The sequence below is a fragment of the Gobio gobio genome, assembly GCF_949357685.1.
Source record: "Gobio gobio genome assembly, chromosome: 2".
Lineage (NCBI taxonomy): Eukaryota > Metazoa > Chordata > Actinopteri > Cypriniformes > Gobionidae > Gobio > Gobio gobio.
Genome location: NC_137098.1, coordinates 61,840,089 through 61,862,156, shown reverse-complemented (window position 1 = coordinate 61,862,156; position 22,068 = coordinate 61,840,089). Strand labels below are relative to the sequence as shown.

General features: G+C 38.5%; 1 protein-coding gene across 7 annotated transcripts in view; it reads right to left on the bottom strand.

Annotated features, from left to right (window-relative positions):
• Positions 1–21,934, bottom strand: part of LOC307122882 (circularly permutated Ras protein 1) — a 32,851-nt gene extending 10,917 nt beyond the window's left edge. The window contains exons 1-13 of one of the 7 annotated variants that reach the window (XM_079811180.1): positions 21,549–21,803; positions 21,112–21,151; positions 20,975–21,004; positions 20,839–20,875; positions 20,647–20,730; positions 19,318–19,410; positions 5,365–5,448; positions 5,078–5,164; positions 4,893–4,990; positions 4,599–4,799; positions 4,463–4,513; positions 4,293–4,382; positions 720–871 (exon numbers count right to left, since the gene is read on the bottom strand). In XM_079811180.1, coding sequence (XP_079667306.1) covers positions 720–871; positions 4,293–4,382; positions 4,463–4,513; positions 4,599–4,799; positions 4,893–4,990; positions 5,078–5,164; positions 5,365–5,448; positions 19,318–19,410; positions 20,647–20,728 — 938 coding nt within the window. In that variant the 5' untranslated portion in view covers positions 20,729–20,730; positions 20,839–20,875; positions 20,975–21,004; positions 21,112–21,151; positions 21,549–21,803. Of the gene's footprint in view, positions 1–719; positions 872–4,292; positions 4,383–4,462; positions 4,514–4,598; positions 4,800–4,892; positions 4,991–5,077; positions 5,165–5,364; positions 5,449–19,317; positions 19,411–20,646; positions 20,731–20,838; positions 20,949–20,974; positions 21,223–21,548 lie in introns of those variants that run through there. The other 6 variants (XM_079811181.1, XM_079811183.1, XM_079811182.1 and 3 more) reach the window with 6 other exon arrangements.
• Positions 21,935–22,068: the final 134 nt, after the last annotated feature.

Genomic DNA, 22,068 nt, shown 5'->3' with positions numbered 1-22,068 from the left:
AACCAATGAGGTTCATTCTTCTTGTTTTGCTCTATCTTCTGCGCTTCCACTTTGGGGTCACTCTTCCACCAAAACTTGCCTCGCTGACAAAAATGCATCGCTTCGCTTCAGAAGGCCTTTATTACCCCCCTGGAGTCGAATGGATTACTTTTATGATGGATGAATGCACTTTTTTGGGCTTCAAAATCCAAAGTACCATTCGCTCCCATTATAAAGCTCGGAAGAGCCAGGATATTTTTTCAAACTCAGTTTGTGTTTGGCTGAAAGAAGAAATTCATATACACCTAGGATGGCTTGAGGCTGAACTATCTCTTTAAGCCTTGTCTGTGAAACTAGGGGATTGTGATTAAAAATGTGATTCTCTTTTTCAAATGTAAGCCCCTGAGGAACTCTGCACATCTCTGACTTACAGCATGGCTGAATACTTCATTCTGATTGGATAGAATATGTGTGTTAAAACTCCACGGAGAAAACTGCTTTTTTTTTATACTTCCACATTGTGCATTAAAAAGGATCCCTAAAATTTTAAACAGGTTATATGAATTCATAAAACTGTGGAACCGTGTACAATTCAGACGGTGTGAAATCAACAAAACACAAACTCAAGATAGTACAAAAACAACCGCCCACACACACATACACAGAGGCGCTTTCTGATGAAAATACAGACAAGGTGGCGTGACCTTTAAACAATACCAACCGAAGAACGTCCCACTCACTCTTTGATTTTCTGGGTGAGAGGCTGGATAGTCTCTGCAATGCAGTGAGGGGTGCTGTAGTTCTCTCCCTCCTTCTTCATATAGTCATAGTCCATTAGCGCCCAGTCTCTCAGAGTGAGAGGAACCCCTGTACCGTCACCGTACACGGTTACCTGAAAACCACACACACACAACTATCCTGAAATCTGCTCACATGGCAGTAAATAAAGCACAATCAGAGCTATTGCAGTACTTTGCTTTACTACACTATCCAATTTTCTAAAAGAGTGGTTTCACTTGTTTTTTTCCATTGTGAATTTTGGTGCCCACAACTAGAAGCGCAAGCACGTCAAAACCAAACCAAGAACAGGAAATGCTAAGTCATCACATCTAGACATTTTTTGCTTTGATTGTTTTACATGCGTGTTGAGTTTTGGCTTCAGAAGTTGCCTGTAGTTTTTCACTTAGACAGGAAAATATGGACACGTTGAATGACCAACCACTGTTTTTTTTTGTAGTTTAGTCACTAAAATATATTATACCCGGTTTTTCCAACTTTTTAATGCCAAGGACCCTCAAATTTGATGATGCCTTTGCGAGAGACCTCCTACATATAATATAAAGGGAGCTCTATATAAGACCCAATAATAATGGGTGAGGAAAAAACTAGGACTGAGTATTGATCCAAATTTCACGATTAATTTACACTGAACAAAATTATAAATGCAACACTTTTGTTTTTGCCCCCATTTTTCATGAGCTGAACTCAAAGATCTAAGACTTTTCTATGTGCACAAAGAATTTCGAATTTCTCTCAAATATTGTTCACAAATCTGTCTAAGGCCCCGTCCACACGGAGACGCTGTATGTTTAGCTGTATGCGTAAAACATTTGTATCGTATCAGCGTTTCGTCCACACGGATCCAGTGTTTAAGGAGCCTGAAACCGGTATTTTTTGAAACCGGGTCCCAGGGTGTATAAATCTGAAACCTCACCCTTGCGTTTTCGTGTGTACAGCCAATGCGTATATTTTGTGAAACGGTGATGTCATCAAACCACGTCCCGCACGGTAAAGACTAGAAGAGATACAGCTATGGCCAATGGGCATGCGCACATCAATACTGCGTTGTTTAATTACTGTATTTGCATTATTGTAAGGGTAGGTTTAGGGTTGGGGTAGGTGTAGGCGTTAATAAAACACAATCTGGAAAGTTGCAAATGTATTTATTGTTATTTTATCATGAGATTTTGCCTCTCTTCCGACCGTTGCTGTACCCCTTCTAGCCACAACTATTCTTCTCCGTTTTTAGTGTATTTCTGTGGCAGAATTACAGTGCCACATACTGGTCTGGCCATGTATACTACATTGTTTTGAGTCGGTTTCAATGGTTTTGTGTGCGCGCAGATATTTCTTGAGATGAGGGGAAAAAAAAGATTGGATAGGGAAAGCTCTGGCTTCGTGTGGATGTGGCCTAAATCTGTGTCAGTGAGCACTTCTCCTTTGCCGAGATAATCCATCCACCTCACAGGTGTGGCATATCAAGATGCTCCTTAGACTGCATGATTATTGCACAGGTGTGCCTTAGGCTGGCCACAATAAAAGGCCACTCTAAGGCCCCGTCCACACGGAGACACGTTTAGCTGTATACGTTAATTTTTTTTACCGTATCAGCGTTTCGTCCACACGGATCTGGCGTTTTCGGAGCATGAATCCGATATTTTTTGAAACCGGGTCCCAGAGTGGATAAATCTGAAAACGACTCCCATGCGTTTTCGTGTGTACAGCCAATCCGTATATTTTGAGAAACGGTGATGTCATCACAACATGTCCTGCGCGGGGCGAGACTAGAAGGGAAACAACTACGGGCACTGGGCATGCGCACATCAATACTGCTTTGTTTAATTACTGTATTTGCATTATTGTAAGGGTAGCTTTAGGGTTGGGGTAGGTGTAGGCGTTAATAAAACACAATCTGGTAAGTAGCACATTTATTTATTGTTATTTTGCCTCACTTCCGACCGTTGCTGTACCCCTTCTAGCCACAACCCTTCTTCTCCGTTTTTAGTGTATTTCTTTGGCAGAATTACAGCGCCACATACTGGCCTGGCATGTACACTACATCGTTTTGAGTCGTTTTCGATGCTTACCAGTGATGCGCGGGTTGATCCAAAATGAGCGTTACGAGTCATCCAAAAATATTTTTAATGATATTCGGGTCACGGTCGGTCGGATCGTCAATAAATCCTTATTTACCTTTTGAATGTTGAGCGTTATTAACTTTTGAATAAATGCTGACGCGGGACAAAATGCCCGATTTCCCAAAACGTTGAACTGAGCAATGCCATTGTACCATTTTAATAGGCTACTTTTAAACGCATTTAAAGTCAGTTTTATGTATTTTCTGAGAGGGGGCGGGATTTTTGTTGGGAAAGTCGGGGGAGAGACGTACACTTCGATTAGACTGGATAAACACATGCAGCATCTTAATTGTTAAGAAAATTAAACGAAATAAATGAATAAATCAAGCCTGTATTACATAACACTAGGCTATATCATACAGCATTCAGAAAAATAACAGTTTGCGCTCCTAAGGGCTTTCACACTTTTCCAAATGTTTTCCAAATGTGGGCTGATGAATTCTTCAAGCCGGGTCGAAACATAAACATCGCGTTCATCAATAATATGCATCTGGAGCTGAAATGGAAAATGATGGGCCGCCTCAAGAACTGCCTGCTCTCGCTGCTGCACCTCTGAGCACCACGTCAGGGCCTGAAACATTTTCTCAATGGCCCAATGAGCTACGATGAGCATTTACTACTTTTAAAAAATGCGGGTCAGGAAGCGGGTCGGGTACAATATTTTCTTCTTTTTTTTTGCGGTCCGAGTTGCGGGCGGGTTAGTTGAAAACGTCGGTCGGGTGCGGGTTGTTTATACATTGACCCGCGCATCACTGATGCTTACGTGTGTACGCAGAGACTTCTTGAAAGGAGAAAAAAAAAAAGATTGGATAGGGAAAGCTCTGGCTTCGTGTGGACGGGGCCTAAAATGTGCAGAAGTGCTCACTAACACAGATTTAGAGAGATTTGTGAACAATATTTGAGAGAAATAGGCCCTTTGTGTACATAGAAAAAGTCTTAGATCTTTGAGTTCAGCTCATGAAAAATGGAGGCAAAAACAAAAGTGTTGCGTTTATAATTTAGTTCGGTGTAGATTTTGATTCACAAGCTTACATTTCGATTAAATTTGATTTAATTCGATATCAATTAATTTTGTTAATTGTATATTATATTAAATAATACATAAAAATAAAAAAAATACTTTTTTCACATTTTCTGTGATTATATCACAATAATTGACTGGCAGAAAATTCGAATAATGGTGTAGTAAACGGATGTAAATACAAAATAGAGGTCAGATCTGAACAATCAGTGAAAATCCAGTTTAAAAAAGCCTAAAAAGTCCTGGCATATCTAATGACTAGTTCTTCCTCAAAAGCACTTGCACTTTAGTGACACTTTAATAACAGCATCTAACAGTATACATATTCCTCCTCTTGTTCTCCCTTTCTGGCTCACTCGCATAAGTGTCTTTACCTCATTGTTAAAAGTCACCAGTGCCACTCTTCGGTGAGGTGAGGTTTTCTGCAGCGAGGACAGCACCAACTGAAGAGCTTCTTGGACGCCCTGAACCCAAAAAAAATGGGAGTAACTTCACATGTATTGTGCCTGTTTATATAGGCAAAACTTCAGAAGTCCCCTCTCACCTGAAGTCGTGAAATATATGTGGGTGATCGCGTGCTGTTGCCTGGGAAGATCTGAGAGAAAAATATATGTAACATGAACAAAAATATCAAAAAGGGTGTTAAGCTCTGGTTGTCTGTGATGAAAGAAGACAGGCACCTCAGAAGTGACGCTCATACTTCCGGAAATGTCCACGCACAGCACAATCAGCATGTCGTCTAGATTCTCATAATCCGTGTCTCCGTCGTCGTCCATGTAAAGTACATCCCTGCCTGGAGGAGAGCGCAAGGGAAACCGTCCCGCCTTTAGTGCCGCCAGGGAGTAAACATTCTCCTTTCCGCAAAACTCGCAGCTCCACATCTAGAAAAAAGACAGGAATAACTTTTAACAGAAGTGAATGCTATTTCAACACTAATATCAGATGCACAAATGGCAACTATTGGTATGACTTACTATTGTTGTTTGGTGTGTCTCTGGGCTGCTAGCAGAGGACATGACAGCATTGCATTTCTCACAATGCACTGGTTTCTGGCTGCACTGTATAGCAGATGCTACGGAGACAGTAAGTGAGCTGGTTTGAATTGAAAATGTAGGATTTTCATGCTTCAACAAAAAGACTGTTTAGAAGTTTAGCACACCTTTTGTAATGTCCACAAGGCTTCCTACTTTTAGCGACACTACGTTTACATTAGCTTTAAGTCGAGTCTCTCCACTATTCTCCAGACCTGAGAGAGAGAGAGAGAGAGAAGAAAAACAATATGTAAAGGTTGGAGAACAGATTTTTTTCAACAACAAAAAAATCAACTCACTTAACCTGTTTATTATCAAGTACAAGGTATTTTGTAACACAATGAATCAATTTATGCATAACTGAATATTTTCTGTGCATGTTTGTGTTTTAAAGGAAGTGTGAATGTGTTCTCACCTCTTGGTGGTACTGGTGGTGGGAGAGAGCTCTTTCTCTGCTGCATGTTACGGGGCGGGATAGGTGGTGGAACCAACGATGGAGCTTAAAAAAATATATTAAAGGGGTGATGAATTGAGAAATCAACTTTCCCTTGAGCCTTTGATATATAAAAGGTCATGGTAATATAAGAATATCCTGTAAGTTTCAGAGCTGAAAACTTCCTTGTTAGTCAAAGAAAAGCTTTTATTGACAACAGGCCCAGAAAATGATTGATCTCAGAATGTGTTGACCACTGACGTCATAGGATGCAGAAGCACCGCCTCAAGCCCGCCCACCGACTCGTGGAGCTAAACGGGTCGTGCTACCGAGCAATAAACATGACGGTTCCAGCTCATGTGCATAAGACATTGGGTTTGTTCGCTTAATTTCACCGGAGAATCGATTTTAAACAAGATAGAGGTCAAGACTGAATTTGCACACATATTGAGATTAAAACACAATGCTGTGCCTTCTATATTTGATCCGACAGGAACGGCGCAACACACAGTAAAACATGTTTTTCATATGTGTTAGTATTGCATTGTTACAGATCGTTTGATATTTATTGATTACATACCTTAGCACGCGGTCACAGGCTGGAGAAGGTGTTATTGGTTCATTCGTGATCAGACTCAGACTTACACCGATATGCGCCAGGGCTCGGACTTTACTTTTTTAAAAGCCCAACGTCCCCGGGGCTATGTGTTTTTCAGACGGGCTATCTTGAATAGTGATATAACATTCCTTTCTTGCGCACGTGTGAGTGTGTGTACGGTTCGCGGTTATATTCACTGATCGTGCGACAACATTCCAATCAATCGCGGGTGGATGAGAGATGAATCTTTGTGTTTGTTTGATAAAGATATTTTGCGAGTCCTGTGAGCGTTTCCACAGACGCTTTCAAAACAATTCCCACATGTACTGAGAGGAGCTGAAGCTCATTAAATATTAATTTAATGAGCTTTTAAGTTAATGACCGTTTTTCAGAGAGCCTCAAAACCAAAGCAGAAAATAGCCTATTACTTATTCATTATGATGTTTTTGAATGTAAAAACCTCGCGGACGTCATAAGTTGACCTCAGACAACAGTATAAAACAATTAAAAAAGCCATGACACCTTTAAAGGCACAATTTGTAATTTTTGCCACTAGAGGTCGCTTATTCAAAACACAGGCGTAGCTTGATGACGCCGAGATTGAGCGCAGAATCTTGGGAGATGTTGTCTTTACCTCACAGCCGGTGGAAAAGAATCGGGACGGGGCAGAAATCATTTACATTTACATTTATGCATTTGGCAGACGCTTTTATCCAAAGCGACTTACAGTGCCCATATTACAGGGACAATCCCCCTGGAACAACATGGAGTAAAGTGCCTTGCTCAAGTACACACTGGTGGTGACCGCTGGGATCGAACCAGCAACCTTCTGCGTATCAGTTCCATGGTTTAACCCACTGGAGATGGTTGTTCATGTTCATGGAAATCATGTTCATGGATGAGATTATTAACGTAGCAGAGCAGGGCCGAGTGCTGTGGGAGTGCAGTGGAGCTTTTATTATGCCACAGTCTGCCACAGTCGGAATTCTTAGATACTATAACTCATATTATATACATTTGAGTGTGTTGAAAGTTATGTTATAATACTACTCTGTGCGTTCACTCGGCAGCTATGAGACACTTGTTCACACTGCAGTGAGCTAGATGGATATAGGCATGGTAAAACATGGTACTAACGTTAAATCAATAAAACAAGATTTAAACAATAAGATTAAACGTGTTGAGCTATATACAGGGTTCATACACATTTCTACCAATATACATTTCCATGACTTTTAAGAAAATATTCAGGACCTAACCTTCCATGAAAGTCTGTGTATACACGTAAAATAAGAAAAATCCATGTTCAAATGTCAAATCATAGCCTATCTTAACTAATTAACGTACATCTATATGGTTTAATGCAAAATAAACGCTGACACCCCAGTAAAACGGTTAGATAAAATACTGTCTGTATAAATACCCTAGCAATGGATTAACACACATCAATGGGAGGCAACAATGATAAATAAGTAAATCAAAGTGTCCAGTGACACTGACCGTAACTTTACAAGGTGGCAGTGCCAGAAACAAACTTTTGGAATACAAAATTGGGTAACTAAGAAGATTTTAAAACAGCTTTGCCTCCTAGTATTTACCATTCATTTGAATTTTTATATATTTTTTATTTCTGCAATTTACACCAATACAAACTGCAAATGCCCGACGTTCCCCCATGCCCCCAATTTAGACGCACCCTAGCGGCAGAAAATGTATCTTGATGTGGGTCTGGCTTGTCAGGCTACATGCCAGGGTCAGAAATGAACTTTTCCATTAAGGGGCTCCTTGCAATTGATTTCCAAGAGCATTTTATTTATTTATAAGTGCATTTTTTAATGATTACCTTTGTTGTCTTTTGTCAAATACTTAAAGTTAACCAATTACTTAAATCAATCAGAATACTAGACTGTTACCAATAACATTATCATTAACAAAAGCCATCTTTACACTGCAAAGGTGGAACAGAAGCTGAATCTGAAATAGCTAAAACGTTTATTTACACAGACTGTTTAATGTTATTCAAATTATAAAATGAACAGGAACTCTTTACAGAGTCATTGTCAGTTATTGATATGCTCTTGATATTGTAGGCTAATAATGATTTGTCGATTAATAGATCCATAAAAAATTGTGTTTGGGGAAACTGCACGTCATATTCTGCCTACACAGATAAAACTACAAACATTTACTAATTATTTTAATGCTTTTTTAAGACTTTGTGTGATCTTACCAGCATGATGAATAAATTATATTAACCGGAATAAACTACCAGTATACAGAAAGGGAGCAGAGAATGTGACCGATCGTGAAGCCGTCCATAACTTGGGTCTAGCGAGAGTTTAAGCGCTCTCACAAACACTCCCGTTAAAATCACGGAAGCTGACGACACTGCAAAATAAATCTCTTACATCTACACTTTGTTGTTTATGATTTATGATAAGAGAATTAACGAGTTTCAGTAAGAATTCAGTCAGAGAGTGCATGCACTGAACAAAACTCTTTTCAGCGATGGCTAATCTGAACGCCTCTGATTGGCCATCACTCTCCACAGAAACGCGTGTGATTGGTTATAATGCTCAACGCTGCAAAAGGAAATCTGACAGACGGAATGCAGCAGTCGGAAGGAATGAACTGGTATGTTTACGAAGTTTCAAAGTTTGTTTAAACAATATTATCACTTAAACATATATTCTATTACATACATTTTTTGAAACAAATTTCCATGACTTTTCCAAAACTTTCTGGTTTATTTATTTTTCCAAAACTTTTGCAGGCCTGGAAATTGCTACTTTAAAATTCAATGACTTTTCCGGGTTTTTCATGACCGTATGAACCCTGTATATAACAATGATTAGTTTTCTGTCAATAAATGTATCCAAACTGTTGCTCATCTGTCTAATTGTCACAATCACCAATGAGAGTGCCCTGTGATTATCACCAGAGGGCACGCCACCCCGGACTGTCATTCCATCCCAGACTACATTATCCATAAAACTCTCTGCCCGGACTCATCATCCCTGATTACATCCACCTGTGTGTCTCATTACCCTGTTCACCTCACCCTATATAAGCCTGGTTATCTCAGTCATTCATTGCGAAGTCTTGTTTAGTGCAACAACTGCAAATCTGAGCGTTCTCCCTGGTTTCTTGTCTGTCGGTTTTTGAATTACCTGCCTGTTCTTGGATTACTCTTTTGCCAGTGTTCCCTGCCTTGTTGTGTTTGTTTGTTTGGACTGCCTGCCTGTGTTTTGACCTTGCCTGAACTCTTGACTACGATTGTGGATGACCCTTTCAATAAAGCTGCGTTTGGATTCTCAATCTTCTGTCTCAGAGCAGTACGTTACACTAATACAGTTTTTCTCAGTCGCTTTGGTGCATTTCTCAGATCAGAATTGAAATTCTCAAAGCTACCTGTTCAATCTTCACATCATTGTGTCACTTGTGCACATCAAAAAAGCAGTTTCTCATTTCTTTGAACAAGTTGCAAATGCTTGTGTACATCCATGCAAATGATTATGTACAATTCTCTGCTGTTTCCTACATTATCAGTTGCTTACGTCATGTTGATCAAAATGTATTATATTGGGTCTCTGTTGAATAGTCTCACCCCCCACAACATTTAGGCATTAGTTCATAGCAGAAGTCTTTACATGCAAAATGGTTGAACAAGTTGTCATAAAATGTCAAGCATATTTCTATACATTTCCATTAGACGTTCACATTTCTACTTTTGTTTTGTTTTTTTCTTTGTGCTATGCAGTGCTGTCTTTTCCTTTCTGTATCGCAATGACATGGTCTGTCAACAAATTACAGTACAAACAGTGAAAGCATAAATGTGAATCTTGTCCAGTCTCTTGCATTCAAACTCCCACATACACTAAAGTGTAACCTACAATTTACACTAATTGTCATCAAAACTTTAGCCATATTTACATCAGAACATCGCTCCAGAGTGCACGGTTATATTGACAACATGACTAAGCAATTTGATTGTCTTATTCATACACAATGACACAAGGACTTGTCATTCTGATGGCACTGACATGTTCATTGACACAGATATTTACTTTTGAGAGATGAACTAGAGACTGGGCAAGACTTGAGCAAGAGACTGGCTTTTGCAGGTAATCCATGGTGTTTTGCTATTTGTACGAATTGTTTTGAGAAATGCACTTGCTGTTTTGCAAATGTCGAGGATGATTCGAGAAATGTACCAAAGCGACTGAGAAAAACTGTAAAACACATCATAAATATATCAACCGGAAATCGAGGGTAACGCTGGTATGATGTCACTGATAGGTGGCGCATGGATACAGTTCATGTCCTGGTTAAAATTGCTTATTTCTCTGGATTTAAACATTCTTGGAAACATTTGGGATAATGTAAGTGCACAAGTCAATAAAAAATATATAACACTGTTCTAGTGGTTTTTGGATATTTTAATCCAGAAATCGTACATATTGTGCCTTTAATTAGTAAATGCTAAAAAAAACCTGTATGAATACACGGTATCAGCAGGGATTTTTTTTAGCACTTACTCATCAACAAGCACTTATTCCTGTCATCAGCTTTTAACACCCACAAAAAGGATGTGATGCTTTTTTTTTTTTCCAATGAACAATTTCTTTGCAAGAGCATGTCTTTCACCTATAACTTCTTTTGAAGAGTGGTTCCACTCAACATTATTGTCTTTTAAGAGCTGCGTTACAGCAGAGTTCAATTCTGTTTGCATCATTGAATCATTGAAACATTATGTTTTATATAAAGTCAAGTCAAGTCAACTTTATTTATATAGCGCTTTTTACAATGCAGATTGTTTCAAAGCAGCTTCACAGTGTTAAACAAGAAAATAATGCAACATAATTTTATTCAGCCGTACAGCCGCTCCGGGGAAAATGGTGATGTCATCAGTTCATTTCAATTATCATACAGTGACAGTGTGGGCATTAGATCAGTGATCAGTAATTTAGTCTATATGGTTAATTTAGTTTACTAATTCGATTTATTTGGATATTTAGTTGAAAATTTAGTGTCCCCAACTGAGCAAGCCAAGCCAAAGGCAACAGTGGCAAGGAAACCAAAACCCCATCAGGTGACCTAATGGAGAACAATAAACCTTGGGAGAAACCAGGCTTAGTCGGGGTGCCAGTTCTCCTCTGGCTCTGGCTATATAAAGCACTATCCAAATAAAGGTGACTTGACTTAAAGTAAATCAGTAAATTCTGCTGTTCTTTATCTGAACTAGTAACAAAACAACTGGTACAAAAACAATACAACATTAAAGGTAGGGTAGGCATTTTTTCATAAACACTTTTACTGGCTGAATCTCTCTTCACACCCTGATAGCAATCAATAATAGAAGCGGTCTTAACGTACATATGAAGACTTCAGATGCAAAAACAAAAAGTCTGTCTGACATTTTTTATCTGGCTCCTAAGTTTAGGTTCAGTAATTTCACTTTAATGGCAATGAAAAGGTTATCTGTCAGTTATTGAAATGTAAAAAATGTCACTTCATTGGTATTTAATAAATGTGATTGTCTTTTGCTGCAAAACTAGCTATGTCCAAGTGTGCTTTTTTTGTGTGTGTAAAAACCTATAAGTCTACCTCTTTGGACAAACAAGACATTGTACTAGGCATGTGCCGGTATCAAATTTTCATGTTGCGATTAATTGCTGAAGCTTTTATCACGGTATACGGTATTATCACAATATTGAAATAAGTTGCAAAAAAAGTGTTGTCATACTACGGTATAACAGGTTAAATCACTTTCTTATAACAAAAGAACCAAACATTTAAATACAATAAAGCAATATACAAAAATTTATAAAGTAAACAAATATTTAAAACAGATTAAAGTGCAAAAGAATTATAAAGAACAATAGGTATGCTGAAATGTACATTTAACTCCGATTAATACATGCTTTAGAAGTATTTTTCATTGTCAGCTTGTTAATGAAGGGACTAATGTTAAATACTGGAGCCTTGTAAAGTGTGTGATTGAACAACAGTCAGAACATATTCAAGGGCATGTAATTTAGTCCAGATTAAATATAAAATGCAAGTTTGAAAATGAATAGCCTTAAGTCTTTAAGTATTATGTATTAGGTTATGTGATTACTGGGGAAACGGCTGCATTTCTGCTGTTCCGTCAGCGCCCTCTGCTGTCGTAGAATGAATGTGCACTTCAGCGCATCTCCTCATTCCGCCATGTGCTCGGCTCATGCACAGTCTATTTACATCAGTGCGTGTTCCTCTTTGACGTGTTTTTCATTTTAAACGGTTGATGGGTAAAGTATTCTTAAAATTCATTCTAAAAATCAGAATAATTCGTAATAAATAATTATTCACGGTATTTTGAAGTGCCCACGATAACAATATTGTGCATGTTCATTATTGCGGTATATCGTATTACCGTTTACCGGCACATGTCTACATTGTACAGTTGCAAAATCACTAAATATGCAACTGGAAACATTGCATATGATGAAAGCAGAATTCAAAATGTAACAATGAAAAAACTGATCCACACAGAGCTGTGATGCAAGTGGCTGCCACATCCGTGTTATATTATAGCTGTTCTTTCCATGTCCATTTCTGTCATAGTTACAGCAGCACACGAAACACTGTTGTGTTTACAATGCTACTCGTGAAATCCTGTCATTGCCACTGTAACGATTTTCTGTAACACTTTATTTTACAGTGTCCTTGTTACACATGTTACATGTAGTTACTGCAGTAATAACTATAAATTATGCATAATTACACACAACTAACCCTAATCCTAACCCTATATAGTAAGTAGGGATGGGATGATTACCGCTTTAACGATAAACCACGATAAAATGTACTGCCGGTTATATCGTTTATAGGGTTGGGAACCGAGAACCGGTTCTTATGCAGAACCGAAACTGATTTTTGAAAAATACCAGAACCGCGCGAAATTCCTAAGTTTCGGTTCCGAAAACGGTTCTGGTGCAATGTGTGTGCGAAGCGCTGGAAGCGTATCCTTTAATAGCGAGTGACAGCCAGTGTTGCCAAGTCCGTGGTTTTCCCGCTTTCCACTGTTGCCGCGGGCTGTGTTTCATGTCCGCGGGTTGAAGCGATTGTGCAATTGTGCGTGTTTTGTTGTGAAAACCTGGCAACCCTGGCTCACCTCATCATGAATATTAATTACGTTGCCTGCCGCTTCCAGGAGTGCAACGCAGTTCAGCCTGAAAGCCCTCGCGCATCACATTCACGGTTTTGCGTCAGATATTTTCTCGTTGACCACCAGCATGGCGAAGAGAAAGTCACAAGTATGGATTCATTTCCAAAGAATGAATGATAATGAAGCAAAATGTAACACATGTGAAGAGTTAATAACATGCAAAGGAGGCTGCACTAGCAATTTGACAAAACATTTGCTACAGCACTGAGTCAACCTCAGCCTCAGGGCTTATACCAGATTTATAGTGAAAGACCTATATATATATATATATATATATATATTTGTCAACCGTTGAGTCACCATGGTTTAGGTAAGCGTTTCGGCACAATTACCTTTGTAATGCTGAATTGCAATTTATTATTTACAAGTTCACTGAATAACTGAATTACTATTAAATTAATATACAACTAATTAATAAATATAACTAATAAATATAATTTATAACTTGGTTTTATTCAGAGACAGAGAGATAAAATGTAATAAGACAATTTCAGAGGTGTTCATTTGAAAAAAATGTGTTGCAAGAATGGCTTAATTAATACTGTAATATATGTACAGTACAGGACTTTTTTGACATTGCCAACCTGTAAATTAATTTTAGAGAAAGTATAAACACAAAATGGATTGTTTGAGTTGCGTATTGTGCCTTTTTCCTTTACCACTATTTGTTTAATAATTTTAATGGAACCGGAATCGTTAGGCGGAACCGGAACCGGAACCGGAACCGGAAAATTTCTCACGATTCCCAACCCTAATCGTTTAAAATGTAATTATCATTAAAACAGCATTTTACTATCACGATTTTGAAAACTCGCAGTAAATCTTGTCCAGTCAGCGTCAGTCTGGCGCAGACTCAGCGCACAACATTGTTTTTTGAACGAGAAGAAATGGCAGAAGGCAGTGACAGGGCCGGGAGATTTTTAAGCCTTATTCGAAAAGGACAAAATCGGAGGTGTGGTCATATTTTGGCTTTTACAAAAGTCCTGAGGGAAACTTAATGGAGAATGGTCACCCTGTCTGCAGAACATGCCAAAAGAAGGGGCAAACACTTCAAATCTTGACGAGTCGTCTTCCTGACCATCACACACTTTTGACCTCAATACCAAAACTACGTCTGGGAAATAATTGGACACAAAATGTTGTTTTGAGTTGAAATATTTTATCTCACTCGCTTGAAATTAACGGGAAGCTTTTGCGAGGAAACGTTTGCAGCAAGCCTTTGAGCCAAAGATGAACGAACAAGTTCAAATAAGACATTAAGGGTGGCATTTAAGGGATAATATATTTTCCTCATCGCACACTTATTACTCAGACTCGGATTTATGCGCTTCTATATCAACGCCGAAATGAATCTGCAGCAGTCAAGTGATACAAGTAAGAGCTCTGTAAGTTGTGTACACTCAGTATTATTGTAATGTTATGTGCTTTGAGACATGAGGTCATTTAAAGCAATCTCTCATGTACGGCTGGGCGATAAAACATTATCACGATATCATTTTCCATATCAGTCGATATCGATAATTATCACGATAAATGTCAAATCTTTATTTCTTTAAAGTTTAAAGGCATATTTTTGCTCCTGAGTGAAATATGTAGAAAACAGACAGTTAACTGTGGTTTTAAACTATCCTTTATTGTCAAAACATGACAAACACTTCCCAAACAGGTGAACAATTTATCAAAACTGAGGTAGATTTATTTATTACTAATAAAATCAATATTAATAGAGTAGAATATTATTAATGTAAATAGAATATATAAAATAAATATCCATAGTAAAATCTAGAACTGTAATATAACATTTGGCTGTGCTGACTGCAAATGCAAAGTTAAAGTGCTTTAAAAATGTAATGTTTGTCAATAAACAAAAATAGAATAAAAAAAAAAAAACATCTTTCTGGTCAGCATGCCAAACCTTTAAATAAATGACATGACAATATAAATAAAAGAAATAAATAAAAGAAAAATCTTAACTGTGGTCAGCATTTTTTTACTCTACACTCTATATATAGTTATACTTAATTAAAATAATTGTGTAAGTAGTAAAACAATAAAAATGCAAAATGCGTTTTAAGTTTAGAAACATTTTGAGTCCCCCCTCTCTTGCCTTACAGTGGATTGGTCCACCACGCACCTCACCGACACACACACACACACACACACACCCCTCACCGACACACAACTGCGGTGGGCTGGGAGAAAGCACAAAGTTCAGTAGTTGTGGAACTGGCTGTCAAGTCTATTTTAAACAACGGATGAAATCATTTTTTTTCTCTTTTAATACAGGCGATGCTGAGTTATTAATAAATCACCAAAGTAAAAAAATGATGACACAGATGTATTTTTCCATAAGTCCGATGTTTTAGTGATTATAGTAAGTCACCCACTACAACTAACAAGGCAATAAGCCTATGCGTGAACTGATATTAGGCTAATGTAGATTAAGCGCTGTGTTGGGCTCAATGCTATATGGAAGAACTTCGAAGAAGCAAGATAACTGAATAATTATATTACCATGTGGTGAGCCTATGATAAGCAGTGCACGTCGCTCTGTTTTATGTCGGACTGCAAAAAGCCAAAATATCTCTAAACCACTGAAGTTGAGTGCAGGGTTCCCACTCTTTCATGAACACCAGATTCAAGGACTTTTTAAAGCACCTTTTATTTTAAATCAAGCACAATAAATACGATAAAGGTGGGTGTGTTACTGCCAATCTGCACAGTATATCAAAAACCTACTGTCCCTGTGTCAATCATTACTGCAGTAACACTAAGGCATATACTGACAACTAAATAGGGGCATGTGATTTTAAAATCCAATGAGGAAAAAGGCTGGTAGAGTGTACAAGAGAGGGAGCGAGTTTTAACGAGATGCAGTTTGCAGCTCTCTTATTCCTGCTTTTAACATTTATTTCACACTGGTTTTAGTTTTCTTTTTTTTTTGTATTATTATAAATCAGTACTTCATTAAAACATACAAATATAGAGATAATATTGTATACATGAATTTTCCAATTAAATGAAAAGATATGGACAAATTAATTGTAAGGCATTAAAGGTAGGGTATACGGTAAGAATGATCTAAAACACTTTTGTCCAAATTTGTTTAAACTTTCTTTATATGTCAATACATAATTAAAATGTAAGTACTCTGAAAAAGAGAGTATAAAAATCAAGTGACTCTAGACTTTTTAATCTGCAATAAACACTGCTCATTATTTCCGTCCGGGACGAAACAAGTGATTGGCTTGGGCGACTGTCACTCTCTCTCGCTACCATGGCAACCACCGCTTTTGCTCCAGTATCTGCCCACATGCGCGCCCCAGTGTTGCCAAGTCGGGCTACTTCAAACACTGTTGCCGCGGCTGTTTTTCATGTCCGCGGGTTGAAGTGACCACAATTATGTGATATTTTGCCCCGGGATTTGCGAATTTTAACAGGCAGCCCTACCAAAAAGGCACATATTTTACCCCCCAAATGCAGGAGAAACACGATTGGGCTTGTTTTGGGCTAGTTTTGAGTAGCAATTGGGCGGATTTTGTTAAATCTGGCAACCCTGGCGCACCGTTTGATTTGAGGAGGCTGTATTACCTGTCCAGCAGAAAATATTATATAATAATCTTTCATTTTGATTATACATTTTTTTTTGGTTTATGTTTTCATGAAGCATGTCTCACTAGCACACGTAGCTGCCTAATATAGCTAACATAACATTACTTAGCATAAAGTTACAATGTTATACACTTAGGGAGCCATTAGTAGAGATGATAAATACTCAATATGCTTAGCTCAAGTTGATCGCTGTCGTGTTGAATTTCGCAAAATGTAACTTTAGATAACAAAATGCATGTGTAAAAGCTAGTACACCGCATCCAGGAACTTTTTTTAGAACTAAGTTAGCTTTAGCTACTACCCTCTGTCTAAACTCTTTTACCATGTTCACCAGGAACTTTACCTGCACGTTTATTTCCGCGGTTTGTTTTTATATTCTCTACCAATGTTTACTGATGCTTTTATCTTGTATCTGTGTGTGTCGTAGACACTGTGTTGAGTGTGTATTTTAAACTTTACCAGTATCGGTATTCTAGCTTGAGAGTGAGTATTAAAAGACATCTTATTTGTTTATATTCATAATGATAAAGTTAGATTTTTTATTACATGTGATTCTGACATGATGTCACTACATGCACTTCTTCTCCGCTAGTCTCAGGTAAATAATGCGTCTTTCAGCTGAGCTGATCGCGGTCGGCGTAGCGCGTTCATGTGTTTTGGGGGCGTGGCTTTGGAAAGAGCCCAGAAGGGAGAAGGTGGAGTGAATGGAAATAATGAGCTGTCTTTAAAACAGTCGTGGGAGGTCTACAGACACTCAATTTTCATACTTTCTTTTTCAGAGTACTTACATTTTAATTATGTATTGATATATAAAGAAAGTTTAAACAAATTTGGAAAAAAAGTTTTTTAACCAAATCCTACCTACCCTACCTTTAAAATATGCAAAATTATTTATTAATCACCTGTACATGGTACCTTTTTAAAAATCTATTTTAAGGCTTTTAAGACCTGCACAGGGTGAGATCAGTGTTTATGGAAAGTTTCCTAAACCAAAAATGACTGTAAAAAAAAGGACTTTCCTTTATATTAATACTAATACAACTTAATATTCTAGATATATTATTATTCTACATTTTTTGCACATTAGCTTCTCATTGATACACCAGTTAAAGTCCTCATGATCACAATCTTATTTACTTTGTTAGCCCACATTACAGGTCTTAGGGTGAACAACTAATCCGTGCAAGTTAATACACATTAAAAAATTGTTTGCCGAGGTAATCTTTAATCAAAATCTGAAAAGTAACTTCCGGTCTTGAATGGCGTTCCCTTTCCGATGACGACTGTGTGACGGCTTGGGTTTGAATACCCTTAACCACTCCCCTCCATCCGTTAGTCTGCTATGAGCGAGAGATGGAGAGGAGGAGCTCTGAAGTAAAACCCTTTCCTCAATATCCCGTTTCACTTGGAAATACGTCACAGCACTGAAATAAAATCAGTTGCAACTTCCGGTTCACTGGGACTTTAACCTTTACAACTCTGTGTGTAAACGGTGTAAAAATATGGGTTAATATGCTTTAGTCTGAACAAACCAACTGACACGCTGATGATGCAATTTCACTCTTTGACAGTAGATGGCGCTTATGAAACCGCAGAAATATAGCTCAACAACACTGAGCCAAGCATCACTGAATCTGCACTTCCCTGGCACTAAAAGCTCCACGTTATGTGCTCATTATGCAGAGCTGCCTGCATGTGATCACGATCCATCCCCTCACGCAGCATTTTTTCAGGTTTTTCCCCTACTTCCTCCCCAATCAGTAGCGCTGTTTTTTTTCTGGCTTTGGCAGCGCATAAAGGCCAATTTTTGTAATAGCCCCATGCAACTCTAACAAAATGTAGTTCACGCTTAATTCAAGCACTTTCAAGGACCTACATTTGTTTTCAAGTACTTTCCAGCCCTTGAATCCATGTGTCTGAAATTCAAGGACCCTTCAAGAAGCGTGGGAACCCTGTGAGTGACATTTCTTGTCAACGATATCTGTGTCCTCCGAGCTGGTCATGAGCGCTGAATTTTCTTCACTATCGCTCATTTTTCTCGCTCCACTCCACTCTAATCCTCAAAGCCTGTCAGCCTGTCGGCCACTGTGACTGTCAACAACACCGCGTGCGGCTCCCAGAAGCCCGGTCTGCAAAACGCATGCGCAGCATTTACGCATAGCGTGTAAGCATTATATCGAGCATTTATCGAACTGTTGTTATCGTTTCATCGAGGAAAATTATTTTGCGATAATTATCGTTATCGTTTTATCGCCCAGCCCTTCTCTCATGGCGTTTTGCAGACTCTGCTGTGTTTTGAAGGAGGAGTGGCTTTGGAGACGCTCTGAAGGGAGGGTGGGATCTCATGCGTTCAAAGCTAGCCTCTCCGAAACTGCCTACCCTACCTTTAAAAAAGTCACCTCATTCCTCCTTTCAAGCAAGCTCACAGATACAGCGAAATACAAGCCTCTTCACTCATTAGGAATCATCTTCATAAAGCAATGCTAAAGTGAAAAACAAAGTGTCGTTTGCTCACCTGGCTTCTGAATGAAGTTAACGCGGTTGTCGTAAGGATGATCTGAGACCGAATGTGCTCTGGACAGACCACAGGGAAGAGTGGAGGTGGAACCTGCAAAACATGTGCAATCATGTGGGACAGATGGAGTTATAGATTGACTGTGTGCAATAAAATATCATATAATATGGGGCAAGTTGTCACAATTGGACCATGCTTATTATAAGACACTATTTAATGTTCAGTAAAACAATTATCAAGCACATATTTAAAAGGCAACATGCAATAATATTAAAGGGGTGATGAACTGAGAAATCAACTTTCCCTTGAGCTTTTGATATATAAAAGGTCCTGGTAATATAAGAATATCATGTAAGTTTCAGAGCTGAAAACTTCCTTGTTAGTCAAAGAAAAGCTTTTATAGACACCAGGCCCAGAAAACGAGAGCTCTCAGAATATGCGGATCTCTACGTAATAGGACCTAGACGCCGCCTCTACAGATAAATATGCTTCTGTAGCCCCGCCCACCGACTCGTGAGCTAAGGATCGTCCCTGCATAAGCTTCCTTCTGAACACACACTTATGTGAGTAGGCTAAAACATGTTTTTTTATATGTGTTAGTTTTGCAAAACATTACAGATCATTTGAAATCTATTGATTACATACCCTAGCACGCTGTCACAGGGTGGAGAATGTGTTATTGAATTAGTTCACTCGTGGTCGGACTTGTAACGTTATGGGCCAGGCGCGAGTGTGTGTGTGTTAATGTCCGCGCGAGTGAGTGAGTGTGTGTGATTTAATCATTGTGTTTGTTTGATATTTTGCGAGTCCTCTGAGCATTTTCCCCAGACGATTCCTGGGACTGACGGTAGCTGAAGCTCATTAAATATGCAAATCTTATCCAATCCTAGCCATGGGGGTTTACTTCCAAGTGTTCAGTGCGGCACACCCATCAAATCCGAGTGTTTTTCAGAGAGCCTCAAAACCAAGGCAGAAAATAGCCTATTACTTATTCATTATGATGTTTTTGAATGTAAAAACCACACAAACGTCAACGTAAGTTGACCTCAGATAACAAAAAGCCAGTTCATGACCCCTTTAAACCAACAAATACATAAGCACATGTGACAGCCTGCCCTAACCTGACACTGAATGCAACATAAAAAAAAAACAGCTAGAGAAAGCAAGCATGTGTAACTAGACTTTGTTACTAAGATACAACCCTTGTGATGACATTCCCTTACTGCATATATTTCTTTCAGTAATTCCATCTCTATATACGTCTCATCAGAATGATCTGAGCTCTAATAATAGTACATGTTCACATCACATACACACCATACGACTAACCTTGATTTGAGATTTTAGCTTCATCTTCTGTTAAGCTCTCGGACCTCCAGTTACACACGACGTGACTGCAGGCAAACTCCATCTCTGTGGGTGACAGAAAAGGAACTGTTGTTGACAAAAATAGTGAGAAATTATACTCGCGTCAAGTTCTATTCTTTACAGGCTAAAATACAACCCATAACGCCAACACACCTTAAAACGACTTCAGCATTCTCCTGGTGTGGTCACGCTGTGCAAACAGATGTCAGATAATGTGTTTCTCTGTAGTTTAGGCAAGACTCTACTTATTTTCTACGACTTTCATTTCCTGCTAAAATGGTTCACTTACTTTGATCTCAGTTGCTGAAGGCAGTTACACCTGTGGTAAACAACGTGGTATGGTTTTCTTTCCTTGTGTAATGACCTGATTTATCATTTAAAGGGTTAGTTCACCCAAAAATGAAAATCCTATCATCATTTACTCACCCTCGAGTTGTTCCAAACCTGTATGAATTTCTTTCTTATGCTGAACACAGAAGAAGATATTTTGAAGAATGTCAGTTGATGGGCTCCATTGACTTTTTTTTTTGTGTGAACTATCCCTTTAAGGAAAGCTAATATGTGGTGATAATTTCATCCATCGCTGTGGTTCTACTTTCTTTTTCTCTTCTTTCCTTTTCTAGCAAGAGCTTACAGAAACCAACCCCTGGTCTCATATAGAATACTTTAGCTATATAAGATGTACAATAATGTCAAAATGAGTGAGGTATTAAAAATAACTGGTCATACTCTGACACGTACACCAAAAACAAACAAACGTGGTAATATACAGTAAGCCTAATTTAAAAATCGTGAGGGCTTCAATTTGATGTTATACTACATATCTGAAACTATACAAGGTACGATGTTTAAAACGAGCCTACCTGCTGACGCAATTCAAAATGAAGTGTCTGTCATTCAACTTGCATAGACTGTAAATAAAATAAAGCCAGCAACATCACGGTCCTGCTCTTCACATACCTTCTGTGCACGAGTGAAGACACAGGAAGTCAGGAAACTGTGGCAAGACTATAAAGAGAGAGAGAAACGAAAAGACGTCCGGCTCAAAGTGTAGATTTAGAATGACAATTTTCTTTCCTATTTCCTCCTTCAGCTAACATAGACTTTGACTAGACGCCAGGCTTTCAATTTAAAGCTGTCATTAAATAGCCGTGCGGTTTGATTCTCCGCGTTCACACACTGTGGAAAGTAAATAAAACCTCATCACACTTACGCCACGTCTATATAAAACGGCGCGGTCAAGTTGACCAGTGCCAGGAACTTATTTATTGTAAAATGTTATCTTTTTTTCTTTTCTTTGTATACTGTTCCCTGATACATTATATTATTCTTTGGGGGAAAAAAAATCCCGTAGAGCTGCATGAACATGGGGGCGTGGGTATT